The 15,095-nt window shown below is 42.2% G+C and overlaps 1 protein-coding gene across 4 annotated transcripts in view; it reads left to right on the top strand.

The window, feature by feature from the left end:
• Positions 1 to 15,095, top strand: part of dock8 (dedicator of cytokinesis 8) — an 81,417-nt gene that overhangs the window by 47,376 nt on the left and 18,946 nt on the right. For 3 of the 4 annotated variants that reach the window (XM_080433297.1, XM_080433299.1, XM_080433300.1), the window contains 16 exons: positions 159 to 323; positions 1,955 to 2,133; positions 2,596 to 2,685; positions 3,280 to 3,375; positions 3,659 to 3,808; positions 4,974 to 5,087; positions 6,781 to 6,936; positions 7,486 to 7,628; positions 8,238 to 8,401; positions 8,576 to 8,718; positions 11,535 to 11,717; positions 12,463 to 12,589; positions 12,982 to 13,069; positions 13,495 to 13,591; positions 14,170 to 14,304; positions 14,598 to 14,750. In XM_080433297.1, the coding sequence (XP_080289423.1) occupies positions 159 to 323; positions 1,955 to 2,133; positions 2,596 to 2,685; positions 3,280 to 3,375; positions 3,659 to 3,808; positions 4,974 to 5,087; positions 6,781 to 6,936; positions 7,486 to 7,628; positions 8,238 to 8,401; positions 8,576 to 8,718; positions 11,535 to 11,717; positions 12,463 to 12,589; positions 12,982 to 13,069; positions 13,495 to 13,591; positions 14,170 to 14,304; positions 14,598 to 14,750 (2,183 nt within the window). The remainder of the gene's footprint in view (positions 1 to 158; positions 324 to 1,954; positions 2,134 to 2,595; positions 2,686 to 3,279; positions 3,376 to 3,658; positions 3,809 to 4,973; positions 5,088 to 6,780; positions 6,937 to 7,485; positions 7,629 to 8,237; positions 8,402 to 8,575; positions 8,719 to 11,534; positions 11,718 to 12,462; positions 12,590 to 12,981; positions 13,070 to 13,494; positions 13,592 to 14,169; positions 14,305 to 14,597; positions 14,751 to 15,095) is intronic. The other variant, XM_080433298.1, reaches the window with a different exon arrangement.

Raw genomic sequence — 15,095 nt, 5'->3', positions numbered from 1 at the left:
GAATATAGCTTTATTATGTTATAATATACTATAATTTAAACTTATTGTAGGGGCCTCTAATGTTGTTGTTTTTTAAGCCTATCAATCTAACATTATTTGTTTACTTGTCTATCAATCTAACATTATTTGTTTACTTGTCTTATGTCTTTGTGCAACAGCCAACTTGGCTCAGATAGCCTTTGAGTCAGTGGTGTCTGTCGTCAATAGTCTCCATAACAGCCTGGAGCTGAGCAGAGACCAGCATGGCAGGAACGGCCTTTTAGCGTCCTACCTCTACTGGGTGTTTCGTCTGCCTGACGCACCGCGAGAGATCCAGCTTGCAGGTACCTTTTTTAAAAGAGTATTGACACGATCATGTCTAAACATCAGCTTTGAATATTTATTACATTTTGGCTCACATAGGATATGATATATGTTTTAAAATTCCTGGGTCCAAGAGTGAGACTGAGGGTGCATTCACACCTATACTTCTGTTGACTGCGATTTGGGCGTGAAGTTGCAACATTGTTGTATTTTTCATTTGGTCCAATTAGTGTTCTCACTGCACTTTGTCAAGCATTCCAAACATTGTAAACAAAAGTCACATAGTCTAAATCACCATTTTTGTGGGTCACTGAATATCCCCTTTCTTTTTTTTTCTCATTTCCATTTCATTTTCCTTTCTTTTTTTTTACCCCCACAAATCTAACATTTTCATGAATTAACCCATTTAGACCTGGAACAACTAAACGTTATTATACCTTTTATTCCGGAACCCCTTTTTGTGTAGTTGTTGTTATGTATATTATATAGCAACATATATTTTTCTAATTTTTAAATAAAAATAATATATATATTAAATATACCTACGTTTTTCAGAAAGGTTAGGTCAGGATTTAGAAGGTGTTTTTGTTATCGGCCTCAGGTCTAAATGGGTTAAAAACAAATTCTAAATAATTTCACACAGAAATTCCATACATTTGAAAAATCTATGTAAAAAAAGTAGTGAAAATAGCCGATCTACAAGCTAGCAATTGTGAGCTTGTAGATCTGCTATTTTCACTAGTTTGGGTCACAGGGAGACATAAATTTCTCTTTTGGGTCTCCAGCTACAAAGTTTGGGAACCAGTGGTATAAATGGTTGCTTGTGTATTGGACAGAATTTCCAATGGAAACTCCCAGACACTTCGTCTTCTTGGTCTGAGAAATAATGGAATGAGACCAAGAAGACGGAGAATGTCATTCTTCAAGGGAGTCGAGTGAGACTGAATTTTATGGTCATAATTAATTATTAGAAAATTATCATTTGTTAAATCACTAAATTAAGTCTGTAAAGTGTGTTAACTTGACCTTAAGTTGGACCTAATTATAGAATACAATTTATTAAAATATGTCTTACTTATAATCATTTACACGTTTATAGTTTTTTTGGTTCACTTCCTATTTTTGGGTCAGATTTTGTTCTCATTTAAAGTAAATCAGAGTTCAGTTAGTTTGAATGCATGGTGTCAAACGAATTAGACTGAATAAACACACCGTAGTTCAATTAAAATGGACCAAACAGGGTAGGTGGGTGAGAAAGGGCCCTGAATTTACTCTGTGCTGGAAAATGTCAACCTTGGAAGAAGATTGAGTATTTTTTGCACCTCTAAGTGGAGAAAGATGTCAGGAAAACAACCTGAATCGGAAAAACAAAACATAACATCTCTGAAACTGTAAGCTTTCATTAAAAAGATAAACACTGTGAGTGCTTTGTGAGCTGCGTTTATTCCACACTTTCACCCATCGATGACCATCGTTAAGTATCACGTTAGGATCATCAAGTTGTTAAGTGTGTGTGTGTGTGTGTGTGTGTGTGTGTGTGTGTGTGTGTGTGTGTGTGTGTGTGTGTGTGTGTGTGTGTGTGTGTGTGTGTGTGTGTGTGTGTGTGTGTGTGTGTGTGTGCGCGCGCGCGTGTGCGTGGTCCTATATTGAGGTCAAGGCAATTCGTTGCCTACTGCAGAGAGTCGCTACAGCACCATGGGCCGGGCTACAGCTTCTGCTGTTGGCAACATGCTTCTCCAGTCCAGGGCGCGCAGTAGCAGTAACCCTGACATCCCAGCTCCCCACTCCTCTGCTGAGGATGCAGAGGTTAAAGACATCCTGACTGCCAAGGTACTGCACACCAGATACCTGCGATGTTTGCACTAATACATGGACCAATGGCCATCATGTCTAGATGAGGTGCCACCAAACAAACAAAAAAAAGAGAATTTGTAGTAGCTTCAAAGAAGAGTTTTAACCACAAATAGGGTAAATGCTTTTCTAAGCCTTTCCACTCTGGAAAAAATAATGGCACAACCGTTAAACTGGTCTTGCACAGACTCATTTAAGCCTACACACATACTCACACTGAGCAAATTATTGTCAAACACTTGTACACACAAATGCGCACAGAGTATGTAAATGGTTTTGATGGCATCATTTCTTCCACACACAGTACACCCACTTGATATCCATTCCTCACAGAACATTAGGCATTGGGATAGGCCACTAGTCAACCACCATATTTGGACACATCCACATTCATCACGTTCATTGGGATGGAACCTGTGTGTTTCCTGTGTTCATCTCCAGGGTCATAATAACCCAGGCAGCCGCATGTCTACCTATGTTGATGTCAGCAACCAGGGCTCCTCTGGAGGCACCAGACCCTCCAACAGAAAGGTACGGACTTCACACCCTTGTCCAAAAATAGAAACGTATAGACTTCACACCTTTGTCCAAAAATACACAGGATTAGGTTTTAATTATATCCTGAATCTGAAAATGGTTTTGCTAGAATCTTTTAGCAGTGCTTGTTTGCTATCAGTAAGTTGTTTTTTTAAGGGCTTTTTATGCCTTTTATTAATAGTAAAGTGAAGTGAGGTGTGTAGGAAACGGGAGAGAGAGCTGGAGAATGACACGCAGCAAAGGCCGTCAGAAACGGGACTCGAACCTACGCTGCCTCTCTGGTCCTTGTACAGAAAATGTATGCTATGAGTATGACATGCCTAGAAAAAAAGAGAGAGATTCCCCTAAATTAGTTTATCTCTTATTTTATTTTACCAGTAGTTGCCACAAGGGGGCAGTGTGACATTAAACTCACAAGTAAATGAATTAATGTCTGATGTCAAAAGTTCCCTCCATTCATCCTCCTGTTTATAGCTCAGCCTATATTCTTCTGAGTGAATGCACCCTGTGTTGGTTAAGAATGAGTAACAACCCACCATTAGAAGCAATGTGCCCTGAGTGAGTGGCTCTGTGTTCTGTCTATTGCAGCAGTTCCACGAGGAGCTGGCCCTGCAGATGGTGGTCAGCACAGGGGTCTGCAGAGAGAACGCCTATAAATATGCCTGGTTCTTCTTTGAGCTGTTGGTCAGTATTCTATGATGTACACATTGTAAAATCCTGACTGTTAATTTAACAGTTACAAATGAATAAATGAACACATTGATTGAACACTGATTTTACTGTTGTGCCCTATTACTGTATTACAGTCATTTTAGAGTGTGTGTGTGTGTGTGTGTGTGTGTGTGTGTGTGTGTGTGTGTGTGTGTGTGTGTGTGTGTGTGTGTGTGTGTGTGTGTGTGTGTGTGTGTGTGTGTGTGTGTGTGTGTGTGTGTGTGTGTGTGTGTGTGTGTGTGTGTGCGCGCTACAGGTGAAGAGCATGGCTCAGCATGTCAATCATCTGGAGAAGCAAAATATTCCTCGACGGAGTCGCTTCTCTGACCGCTTCAAAGATGACGTCACCACCATCGTTAGCGTAGTTACTGCTGAGATCGGAACCATCCTGGTCAAGCAACAAAAGGTATGGATGATGATGACTATGTTATTTTTGGATCTCTTAAATCACAGTGTGTTTAGCCTACTTAAACTCATTGAAAAGAACTGATCTCATGGGACGTCCCCGAGGCGTAGAGGTTAAACACTCACCCACCAGGGGCATTAGCCCAGGATTGCTTTCCAAGAAGTGGCATGCCTCCTCGCTCCAGCGAACACAGCATTTGTGGGTTTGAGGATGTGTCCTTTTCACTGCACTATTAGTGAAGTCCCTCCCAAGGCCAACTGTGTGCGTGTGTGCGTGCGTGTGTGCCTGCGTGCGTGTGTTGAATTTCACATTACAAACACTTCAACCAGACGAGGGTACGATGAAGAGCTCCATGGGACTGATCAAGTGATTAAAGTTGTGCGTAGTAATTGAACCACTCAAACCCTAGTGTCCCTATTTTGGGGCAAACATTTGGTGAAACACAATGCGTTGTGAGTTTGTAGATTGGCTGTTTTCAGTGAAGAGATTTGGTGTAGAGGGAAATTCTAGAGGATCTACTGTAGTATACAGCCCTGCCCTGGGAGACCCGGTCAATTAAGTATAGAGGGTTTAAGTGTTTTTGTAACTGTAGAACTAGATTTCAACTGAGTTGACTAGATGTAGTCCCAACAGTGGGTCGGGACCCATTTGTGGGTGGCGAACCGATTTTTGTGGGTCACGAATAAATAACCCCTATTTGTTCGTTTCCTAAATAAAAATAACAAACACATACATTTTCAAAAGATTTAAAAAAGTTTAAACAAAAAAAAGTCACAACTCTTCATCAATTTCCAAAAAAAATCAAAAGTATTTCTTAAATAAAAATGTAAAATCTAATAATTTCCATAAATAAACAAAAAAAAACATTTAAGATGTAGTGAAAATAACAGATCTACAAGCTTTGCGACGCGTTGTGAGCTTGTAGATCTGCTATTTTCACTACCGGTAGTTTGGGTCCTGGGGAAATGTCTAATTTCTCTTTTTGGGTCTTGAGCTAAAAAGTTTGGAAACCAGTGGACTGGATGATCCAGTTCCTGCCTGCAGGCAGCGAGCTCTGTACAACAGGAACTGGTGGAGCTGATGCCTGCATGTTTTTTTTGGATGCAGTATGAGCCTTATTACATTATTGATTGCCGTTTGTTGATTCCTCTTGTTGGTTTTTCAGGAGCTGGAACAGGCAGAGAAAGTCAACATAAGCCTGGCGTTCTTCCTCTATGACCTGCTGTCTCTCATGGACCGGGGATTTGTCTACCAACTGGTCAGAAACTACTGCAACCAGGTACTGTACACCTACCTACAGTACTTTGTCCTCATAGTTGTTGCGTGGGAGTGGGACTTAATTGCTAAAAGTTAATTTAAGATACCTAAACCATGTTAAAAGAGTAGCATCCCATACCTTACAGTTGCAGAGCTTCAGTGAAAAGATATGAATCCGTTAACTTATCTTCATTAGTTTTAATTAACTACACAAAGTTTACAGCTCAGAGATCTTTGGTCTTTGGTCTCATGCTATATGGGGATAACAAAGGTTTTATACCGGGTACTCAAGACCTGGCGATTGGCAAGTATTGGCAAGATCTTTTGAAGATTTGCGCCAAAAACATGACGTACATTACGACGTCAAAGAGATTTGCTGTAGAGATGGAACAAAGGAGTGGGCCAAGGATAGAGCCCTGGGGGACCCTGGTCAACAATAGGGTTTAAGGCTTACAGATAAGCAACCCAATCCAACTGCCACCTCTTTCTACTTAGGAAAAGATGATGGTACAGTATCTCTGATTAGTTTGTTAAGATGTCTGAGGAAATGGAGAGTAAACGATTAGCTTGGTGTAATGATTTTATTATGGAGATAGCAGTTGATGAATGGGAGGGAGTTTGTCATAAAGCTCAATTTCAGACAATCAATACAACATGAAAATGATTACGGTACAAGTGGATTAAGTGTACACATATTACCCCATCTCTACTCCATTGTTTTGATGCCAATACTCCAGACCAATGTGTTAGAATATAATGTGTGAGAAAGGCACATTGTTTCTCTGCTTAAGGGAGTGCCTGGGAATCATGAAGTTTTGGAATGATGTACTTGAAACAATTGAATTGCTGGGGGGAAAGGGGGGCAGTATGTCCGCAGCTGTGCATCCAAGGTCTGTTCCCTTTTACATTGGTTGGCACATTTTCATTTATAAAGCCATCATTGGGCAAATCCTGGCTATTTTAATTGCCTTTTTAATTGAAAAACAAGTTCATATAAAATCCGCTCCCAGAACCTGACACTTTTTACCATCCCTTATCCGTCCACAAAATTTGGGAAGATTGCTTTTAGTTTTTATGCTCCATGATGGTCCTGGAATCAGCTCCAGAAAGACATTAAACTGGAGCACTTGGTCCCTTTAGGGTGATTTTAAAAGCTTATTTCAGACGTTAAAAACTCAGGTCTGCAGCTGTTTTACTTGAGTTTGTATAAATGTGTAATTTGCTTTGTGTGTTATGTTGTAACCCCAGCTTGTTGCTCCCTTGGCCAGGGTCTCCTCTTTAAAAGAGATAACCATCTCAATGGGACTCACCTGGACAAATAAAGGATAAATAAAATGAAATGGTCTTTCCGAGCTAAACGCATAATTGCACAAACCAGATGTCAGACAATGGTCCAGGGACTCATGTAATCGTCTTCCTTTTGAGAAATGTACTGACTTGCTATCAAAGAAGAATTTTCTACTAGATTTGAAAAATAATCTTTTGGGACCTGTATTAAATAGATAAGTGTTTTTTCAGCTAGTAGGGAAAAATGACTCTTGTCTTTTATATATTGTACAATTTCCATTTTTTTTTTTGTGTTTTTATTTTTTTTATGTTATCTGTATTTTGTGGGATGTGGGGTTAGATTAAATGTGTTATATGATTTCTGTCTATAATATTTGTTGTTGAAACAAAAATGGCAATAAATATGTTCGAACTCATATCGTTCCCAGATGTCTGCTAAGAGTGTCCCCATGCCGACACTGATCAGCATGCGTCTGGAGTTCCTGCGTATCCTGTGCAGCCATGAGCACTACCTCAACCTGAGCCTGTACTTCAGTAGCCCCGCCTCTGCCCCCGCCTCCCCAAATCCTTCCATCTCCTCACAGGTCAGTTCACCTGTCACTCACCTCTTCAGCTGTTTAGTGCTTTGTGTCCGTATAGCTCATTGGGTCTTCATTGAAGACTCTTCAACAGGCGTTCCCGACCCCCTAGGGGGTCCTCAGAGTTACTGCAGGGGGGCCGCCCAAACTTTGTGTGATAGGATTTTTTTTTTTACATTAACCACTTGAACCCTAGCATCCCTTTTTCTGAGGGGAACATTAGCTTGTAGAGCGACTATTTTCGGCAAAGACGTTTGGTGTTGGGGGGGGGGGGGGGAGAGCAAACCATGTACAAGTGTTCTAAGTATTGAGGGTTTAAGTGGTTAACTGAAATTACACATTAACCTGAATCCAACACAACGCTACACATTTATAGTGTTGTAAAACAAGTCTATGAAGCTATTTATAAAAAAGTTTAATCTGCAATCTGCTCTCTCTCTCAGCCAAGGGGTACTTGGCCTGAAAAACGTTTTCTACAAATTCTACAATGTTCATAAATAGATATTTCAAATTCTGTTTTGCCATTTTCTGTCCTTCCCTCTGTCTTTTCACCAGCAGAGTTCCGGTTCTTGTAGTTACCAGGAGCAGCAGAGGATTCTGGGACTTTTTGAGCTGTCACTGGAGTTCAAGCAGCAGCACTACCTCACAGGGCTACTGTTGACAGAGCTCAGCGCTGCACTGGACATGGAGTCTGAGGGGTACACACGCACAACACACACACACACACACACACACACACACACACACACACACACGCGCACAACGCACAACACACACACACACGCTTTCCTTCCTTTGGGATCGTTCTGAGGCGAGCAGAGGTGACACAAGTCATGTGAGATAGTTAGATGGCGGCTGGAGTACTGATAACTAGAGGCTGATCCCATGTATCCTGCAAGGGTGGTCCCCCTACAACCAATAAAAAGACCTCTAATATTGCGATCCTGGCAGAAATTCATTATTCATTGGCGTGCTTGTACACACAAGTAAAACTTTGTGATCGCACAAGTAAATTATTTATCAATGTTGCTTGCTCGGCATGGTTAAACAGAATCTACGATGGCACATTTCACAAAAGAAATCTATGCTTATGATAACAGTATTAATACACTGGTTAATGGTTTGCTGCTGTGTTATCATTAGCCAATTATTAATTATCTAACTACTATCAAAGTGTGTGTGTGTGCGTGCGCGCGCCACATGTACGTACGTGCGTGCATGCCCAGTGTGAAGCTACAGAGGAAGGCCATCAATGCCTCCAGGCTGCTGAACTGTCATTTTCATCCTCATTGTGTGTGTGTGTGTAGGGGTAAGGTTCAGAGGAGAGCCATCACTGCCACATACAGTCTGCTGTGTGCCCACGACCTGGACCACCGCTGTATTAAACCTGAGGTCAGGGCCAAGGTCGCCACCCTCTACCTCCCCCTGGTGGGCATTATCATCGATTCCATCAATAACCTGGATTTCACTGGTATGGTACACGCACACGCACACACACACACACGCACACACACAAGCTCTTCTTCCTTCTTCAGCACACCTGAAGCACAAGGAGGTTGTTTCACGTCTGAAAAGTCCTGATAGGAGCCTTTTTGTGGTTATTTTGCTTTGACTAACATGTTTGAACCTTTGCTTTTGTCCATAGTCTCTGAGGGTCGCGGTGGGAAAAACAAGACTGAAGACGACCTCGAAAACGTCCCCCCCATCAATCAGTCTGTTGCCATGGCAATTGCCGGGAACCCCTTCAACACCTTGGCAAGAAACGCTCTCGTTTCCATGGCCTCGATGGTAAGACGTTCTGATTATTTCTCATGGTTTAACGGTGATAGCGAATATCAGCAGCGTCATTTGCTTTTTAACCCATTAAGACCGGGAACGCAGCACGTGTGTCATTTTTTGATTTCTTTGGCTTTTAAAAAAATAGCAGATATGCAAGCTCATAGCGCAGCACCGAGTGCCGCGCTATGAGCTTGCAGATCAGCTATTTTTAGAAAAATCTTCAAAATTTGTGCAAATCTTTGAATATATATTTTTTTAAAGCGAACATTTGTAACTAAAATCTTTGCTTCTGGATGTCCCTGGAACAAAATATTTTACAAACATTCAAAGATTTGCACAAATATATTTCTAAAATAGCAGATCTGCAAGCTCATAGCGCGGCACTCGGTGCCGCGCTATGAGCTTGTAGATCTGCTATTTTTTAATAGCCAAAGAAATCTTGAAAATGACACACAGATGCGTTCCCGGTCTTAAAGGGTTAAGTGTGCGTTACGCTTTGGGAAATTGAAAAGGTGCGTGGAACGAGTGTGCACATATTATACGTGTGTGTTGTTGCGCCTCATAACAGGTGAGCTCCTAGGAGATAGATTGATTAGCTGTCAGAGCCACACACGCACTTCATCCATCCTGGAAAAATCATACACACACACACACACACGCTCGCTCGCTCGCGCACACACATGTCCGGGAGAGATGGTTTATGGGCAGGCATTGGCATCGTAAGTGAACAGGGCCGTCTCGTCTGACACACACATCCATCAAAATGAAGCCATAGCGACAACACGGGGCACTAAAAACCTGAACACACACACCGCTATTCTCTTACGGCCGCTCAGCTTTTCTTCCAACAGATGAATGTGTTCCCTTGTAATTTGTGTTGTTACACAAAATCAGTTGGAGGGGGGCAGGGGGGGGGGGGGGTTTCACACAGCAAGACATTGGCCCCGATTTCTGCCATGGGCACATAAAGGATCTAGTAAGTGCTCTGTCTTTATTTGCCTAACTTAGTTTAGTTAGAAACTCTCCATAGATGGTTTGTCAGACATCCTACGAAACAATTAAACAAAATGATCATTTTGATTACCTGTTCTGCAGGTCGTCATCTTAAATCCTTTTATTTAACCAGGTAAAAGTCTCATAACAATTTTAATGCCTTGTGTCAGTGTGACCTGGCCATGGGAGTACTATAGACATGTTTACAAAAAATATAACAAACAAGACCAATACTGTCACAAACTGCAATCAAGTACAGAACACAATATCCAGTTAATACGCAGTACAGGATCAAAGGACAAAGATCCAGTTGTGATGCATAAACGATACAACAGACTGACTTAAATCCCCCCCCCCCCCCATAGTAATCAGCTCAGCTTACAAGTCGGATTCCATTGGCCCCTCCACTGGAAAGAAAGTTGCTTCTGGAAAACCAGGTTATAGGTGGGACACCTGAAGCACAAGGAGGTTAATGGCTACATTCATCAAAGCTGCCACAGAGTGGAACAGCAGTAGCCTTCCGCCGCGGCGATTCATCATCGGCGAAGGAAGTCAAATTAATCAGATCCCACATCTACAGTAGATTTAACCCCTATTAACCCATTAAGACCTGAGGCCGATTCTACAAAAACGTCTTCAAAATCACTTTCAAGATTTTTCAAAATTGTTCAAAAAATAGCAGATGTACAAGCTCGCAAAATCAAAAATGACAAGCTTTCCCGGTTGTAATGGGTTAAGAAGGGAGAGAGAGAAAGAGACATTCTTCACCGAAGGCCAAAGTGAAAGAGATCCGTCAGCCCGTCCTTGCTGTTTCTCGAAACTTTGACGATAAGCGGGGCTGATGGGTCGGGGTACACACGCTCAGACACTTCGCTAAAAGGAACGGAGGATGTATGTGCACGTCGATGTCTCAGGACGTTTGTTTAAAATATTTTTGGCGTGCGCACGCAATGAAACACTATCCTATCACTATCACTTTGAATCTGTACTCTGCTCTCCTCCGCTGTTTGGGTTGATCATTGGCCACCCTGCCTGCACGTACACTGTACTGCACCAGCAGACATGTTAGTGAGACTGAGTACGTCATTTGTTTATGGTTACTTACATGTACAGTATATGCCATATCTCATACTGGATGTCTCTCCCCTCCTTGTACATCAGCGATGACAGACTAGAGCATACATGGGCAACTGGCGGCCTGGGGGCCACATGCGGCCCCCACCTTCACTTAATGCGGAGGTTAATATCGGAACACTGATATATTATTGATTTCAGCTGTTACAATGCCAAACATGCAAACATGACCCGCCTTAATTACTTCACCCTATATTATAGTAGCTTAATGACTAGTATAAAATTCCAATGTATTTGTATTTACGTTCATAAAGTTAACATAAGTATCTAAATGCATTTGAAAAAAAATTAAAAAAAAAACTTTTCAGGATTCCAATTCAAAAATAGCCAAAACAAATCAGGATTCCAATTAAAAAATAGCAAAAGTAGCCGATCTACAAGCTCAAAATGCATCGTGCTGCGACACGTTTTGAGCTTGTAGATCGGCTACTTTTGCGAAGACTTTTTGTATGTCATAGAATGGCGAAGTACGGCATTAATTTATGAAAAAAGTTAAAATACGGAAATAAAACGCATCTACCCGGCAATGTGGCCCTCTGGAGTGAGTGTGAAAATATAGTGGCCCTCTCCATCATCAAAGTTACCCACCCCTGGACTAGAGATATGTGTGCGTGTGAGAGAGTGTGCAAATCGTTTTCATACTATATTTGATTGAACATTTCTGTCCTATTCATATTTCACTCCCCTCCTCTTCCCAGCAAGGTAAATCGGTGGCCACCCTTGCGGCAGACACCAGCCGCCACCTGTTGGTGTGTTTCTTGTGGGTGATGAAGAACGCTGAGAGGAGTCTGATCCAGCGCTGGACGGTAGATATGCCCCCCTCCCAGCTCAACAAGCTGCTGGAGCTCCTCACCATCTGCGTTTCCTGCTTCGACTACAGGGTCAGTTTTGCATATTTGTCATGTCGTCTTGTACACCAGGGCATGAGTTACAGCGCCCCGTTTGCATTGCAAAGTATCTCGTATTTGATCGCAGTTTAGTAAATGCTGTAGCGCGGAAATATGTATGAGTCGGACGTCGTCTTGCTGGATCCTGACTTTCGGCAAAATGTACACGAATGTGCTATGCATTGTTTTGGGTTTGCTGCCTGCCGCGTGTTGGCTTCTGGGTATGCAACGAACACTGGGTGCAATTTGTCTTGCATTAAATACTGCTCATGCAGCCTCTAGTCTAGAACAAATTAATACATAAGTAATGAATGCCCTACTACACTTTGTAGTAGGCAGAACTATCATTTTTACAAGTCTTGTGTGTGTCTGTGTGTGTGAGTGTGTTACACAAATATTTTTTGCATAATCGTTTCCATGTTGAAAGATTTTCACACATTTTCAAATATGTAAAAAAGCTGAAATAGCAGATCTACAAGCTTACAAAGCATCACTTCGTGAGGCGTTGTAAGCTTGTAGATCTGCTATTTTAACATGTATAAAAATGATTGAATATGTACATTTCTTTGTATATTTCAGTTATTTGTGCAATTTTTGCTTACGAACCCTAAAAGGCTTCATATGTTCCAATGTTCAATGCCAAACACACAATTAAATAATGAATCGCAATTATTTGAGTGACAATTAATTGTCAACTTAAATTTGTAATCGTGACAGCCCTATGTGTGTGTTATTGCAGGGTAAGCAGAGCAGTGACAAGGTGAGCACCCAGGCCTTACAGAAGTCCCAGCAGGCTAAGCTCCAGCTGGAGGAAGCCCTGCTGAGGGGAATGGGAGCCCGTGGAGAGATGATGAAACGGGTTGGAGGTACACAAGACATCCCGACACTTCCTCCATGTCCTCAGAAAACATACAACCACATGAACCATAGCATCCCTGTTTTGGGCTTGTCATAATAGGTGAACATTTTGTTCGAAAACAGCTGATCTACAACATGACGCGTTGTGAGCTTGTAGATTGGCTATTTTTGCCCCCCACCAACAGGTTTGTTGTAGAGGGATATACATTGCTGGGAGATCCCAGTCAACCTAAGTGTAATGTTAAGTGTAATTGTTTAAGTTTGCTATACCACATTTCTCAAAAGATGGCACATACTGTACTTGCAATCCCAGAGCCTTGTGAGCTTTTAAAGATGTATTTGCTATCAGCTGTTTAGCTGTTAAGTGAGTGTCTGATTGCTTTGCCTTTGACCCTGGTAGGAATGGACAGGACCATGGGACAAAGGGAGAACCTACGCTGGAGGAAAGACCTGACCCAGTGGAGACAGACCAATGACAAGCAGGACAAGTATGTTTGTCCCTTCTGTTTTCTCTCTCCTCTTGCACAACAACTTTTTTCACCTTTTCCTTCCTCATTTGATCTTTCTTTGGGTCGTACGTCATAGACGACTGATGTCATAGATCAGTGGTTCTCACATGATTTATTTTTTGGGGGGTCCCCAGATGGCAGTGAAGTGATAATTTAAGGACTTTTAAGGCCTTTTTAATACCTCAAAAACAAAAAAATAAGAAATGTTTGGCTAAAGTTCTCCTCAGAATAGGGATGCTAGGTTTCAAGTGGTTAATGTAAAAACAAAACATCATATCACACAAAGATTTGGCGGCCCCCCTGTAGTAACTCTGAGGACCCCCAGGTGTCCCCGACCCCCTGTTGAAGACCCCTGCTCTGGAGTAACTGTAACGTGTACCTCTCCTCTCTCCTCCTCCCATCAGAACGAAGGCAGAGTTGGACCAGGAGGCTGTGATCAGTGGGAACCTGGCTACAGAGGCTAACCTCATAGTGTTGGACTTGCTGGAGACCATCGTCCAGGTCAGGACACTATGTTGCAGTCCTTACACACTGTCAATGACATGCATAACGCCTCCTGTTCAGTCACTGCCTAGCTTTATATATGATTTACTTTTCTTTTTTTATGTATTAGTTTTAATCGTTTTTTTTATAAGACATAACAGACAGATACATCAATAAGACATAACAATAAGACCAATGGTACATTGTAGCTGTGCATGGTGTGCTCACATTTGTATTGTTTGAATGCATTTCAGAATAACCATTAGAGTTGCTGTGCAATCCGAACACAATCCTTTGAACAGCGAATATTCAAATGGAAGGAACGGAACAAAAGCTGCCTTTCTTTTCTGCATAAATTGTTGCAGAAGGCCATGGAAAATACTATGTGCTCTGATCTCAGAGCGCCCTGGTTTCAACATCATTAGGCTGATTTATACATTGCTGAGCTGTGTGCCGCTGTCACTGCGACACATTGTAAGCTTGTAGATCTGTTCTTTTATATGTAAAAAGGCCAGGTTGAAAGTGGTTAATGTGCTGATGGAGTTTACCGCTAGCCTGTTGTGATTTGTTGACTGAGCTGTCCGTCTCCTGTCCAGGCCGTGCCATTGGCTGACTGTAAGGACAGCGTGGTGGGCGGGGTCTTGAGGGTGTTGCTCCACTGCCTCACCTGCAACCAGAGCACCACCTTCCTCTGTCACACCTTCAGCACACTGCGAGCACTGGTGGTCAAGGTACAGCTGTGTGTGTGTGTGTGTGTGTGTGTGTGTGTGTGTGTGTGTGTGTGTGTGTGTGTGTGTGTGTGTGTGTGTGTGTGTGTGTGTGTGTGTGTGTGTGTGTGTGTGTGTGTGTGTGTGTGTGTGTGTGTGTGTGTGTGTGTGTGTGTGTGTGTGTGTGTGTGTGTGTGTGGGGGCAGAGTGGCTCAGAGCCTCTGCCTGAAGGGGTGATTGCCCTTTTGGCGAGTGGATATTTTTGAATATGTTTATGTGGACATAAATAAATATTTCAAATGTGTGTGTGTGTGTAGTTCGGGGACCTGTTGTTCGAGGAGGAGGCGGAGCAGTGTGCAGACCTCTGTCAGAAGGTTCTCCAGTACTGCAGCAGCCATGTGGACGAGAACCGGAGCCAGGCCTGTGCCACTCTCTACCTCATCATGAGATACAGCTACAGCAATGCCAGCGTGAGCGCACACACATTTTAATGTATTTATTAGAGTCCACAATTACAAAATACATTATAAGGGCCCAAATATTTTTCAGTTGCTTCTGATGTCCTATAATATACATCCGAAATAACATTTGTCTCAGTGCATGAGTCCAAACAAGTTCAGAATGTACAGGATGTAAACAACACACATGAACTTATTCACAGTCAACATGGGTCAAACGCCTCCATCTGCCAAAATATTATGGGTAGAGGAAGCACCTTCTCCTCCAAACACACCTCCTTAAACACAGTACTTGAGTAAATATACTTAGTTACTTTACACACAACACACACACACACATACGCACGTACACACACA

The sequence above is a fragment of the Gymnoscopelus braueri genome (assembly GCF_963280865.1).
Source record: "Gymnoscopelus braueri genome assembly, chromosome: 7".
Taxonomy (NCBI): domain Eukaryota; kingdom Metazoa; phylum Chordata; class Actinopteri; order Myctophiformes; family Myctophidae; genus Gymnoscopelus; species Gymnoscopelus braueri.
The sequence above is the reverse complement of the archived record's forward strand: the minus strand, read 5'-3'. Positions and strand labels throughout refer to the sequence as shown.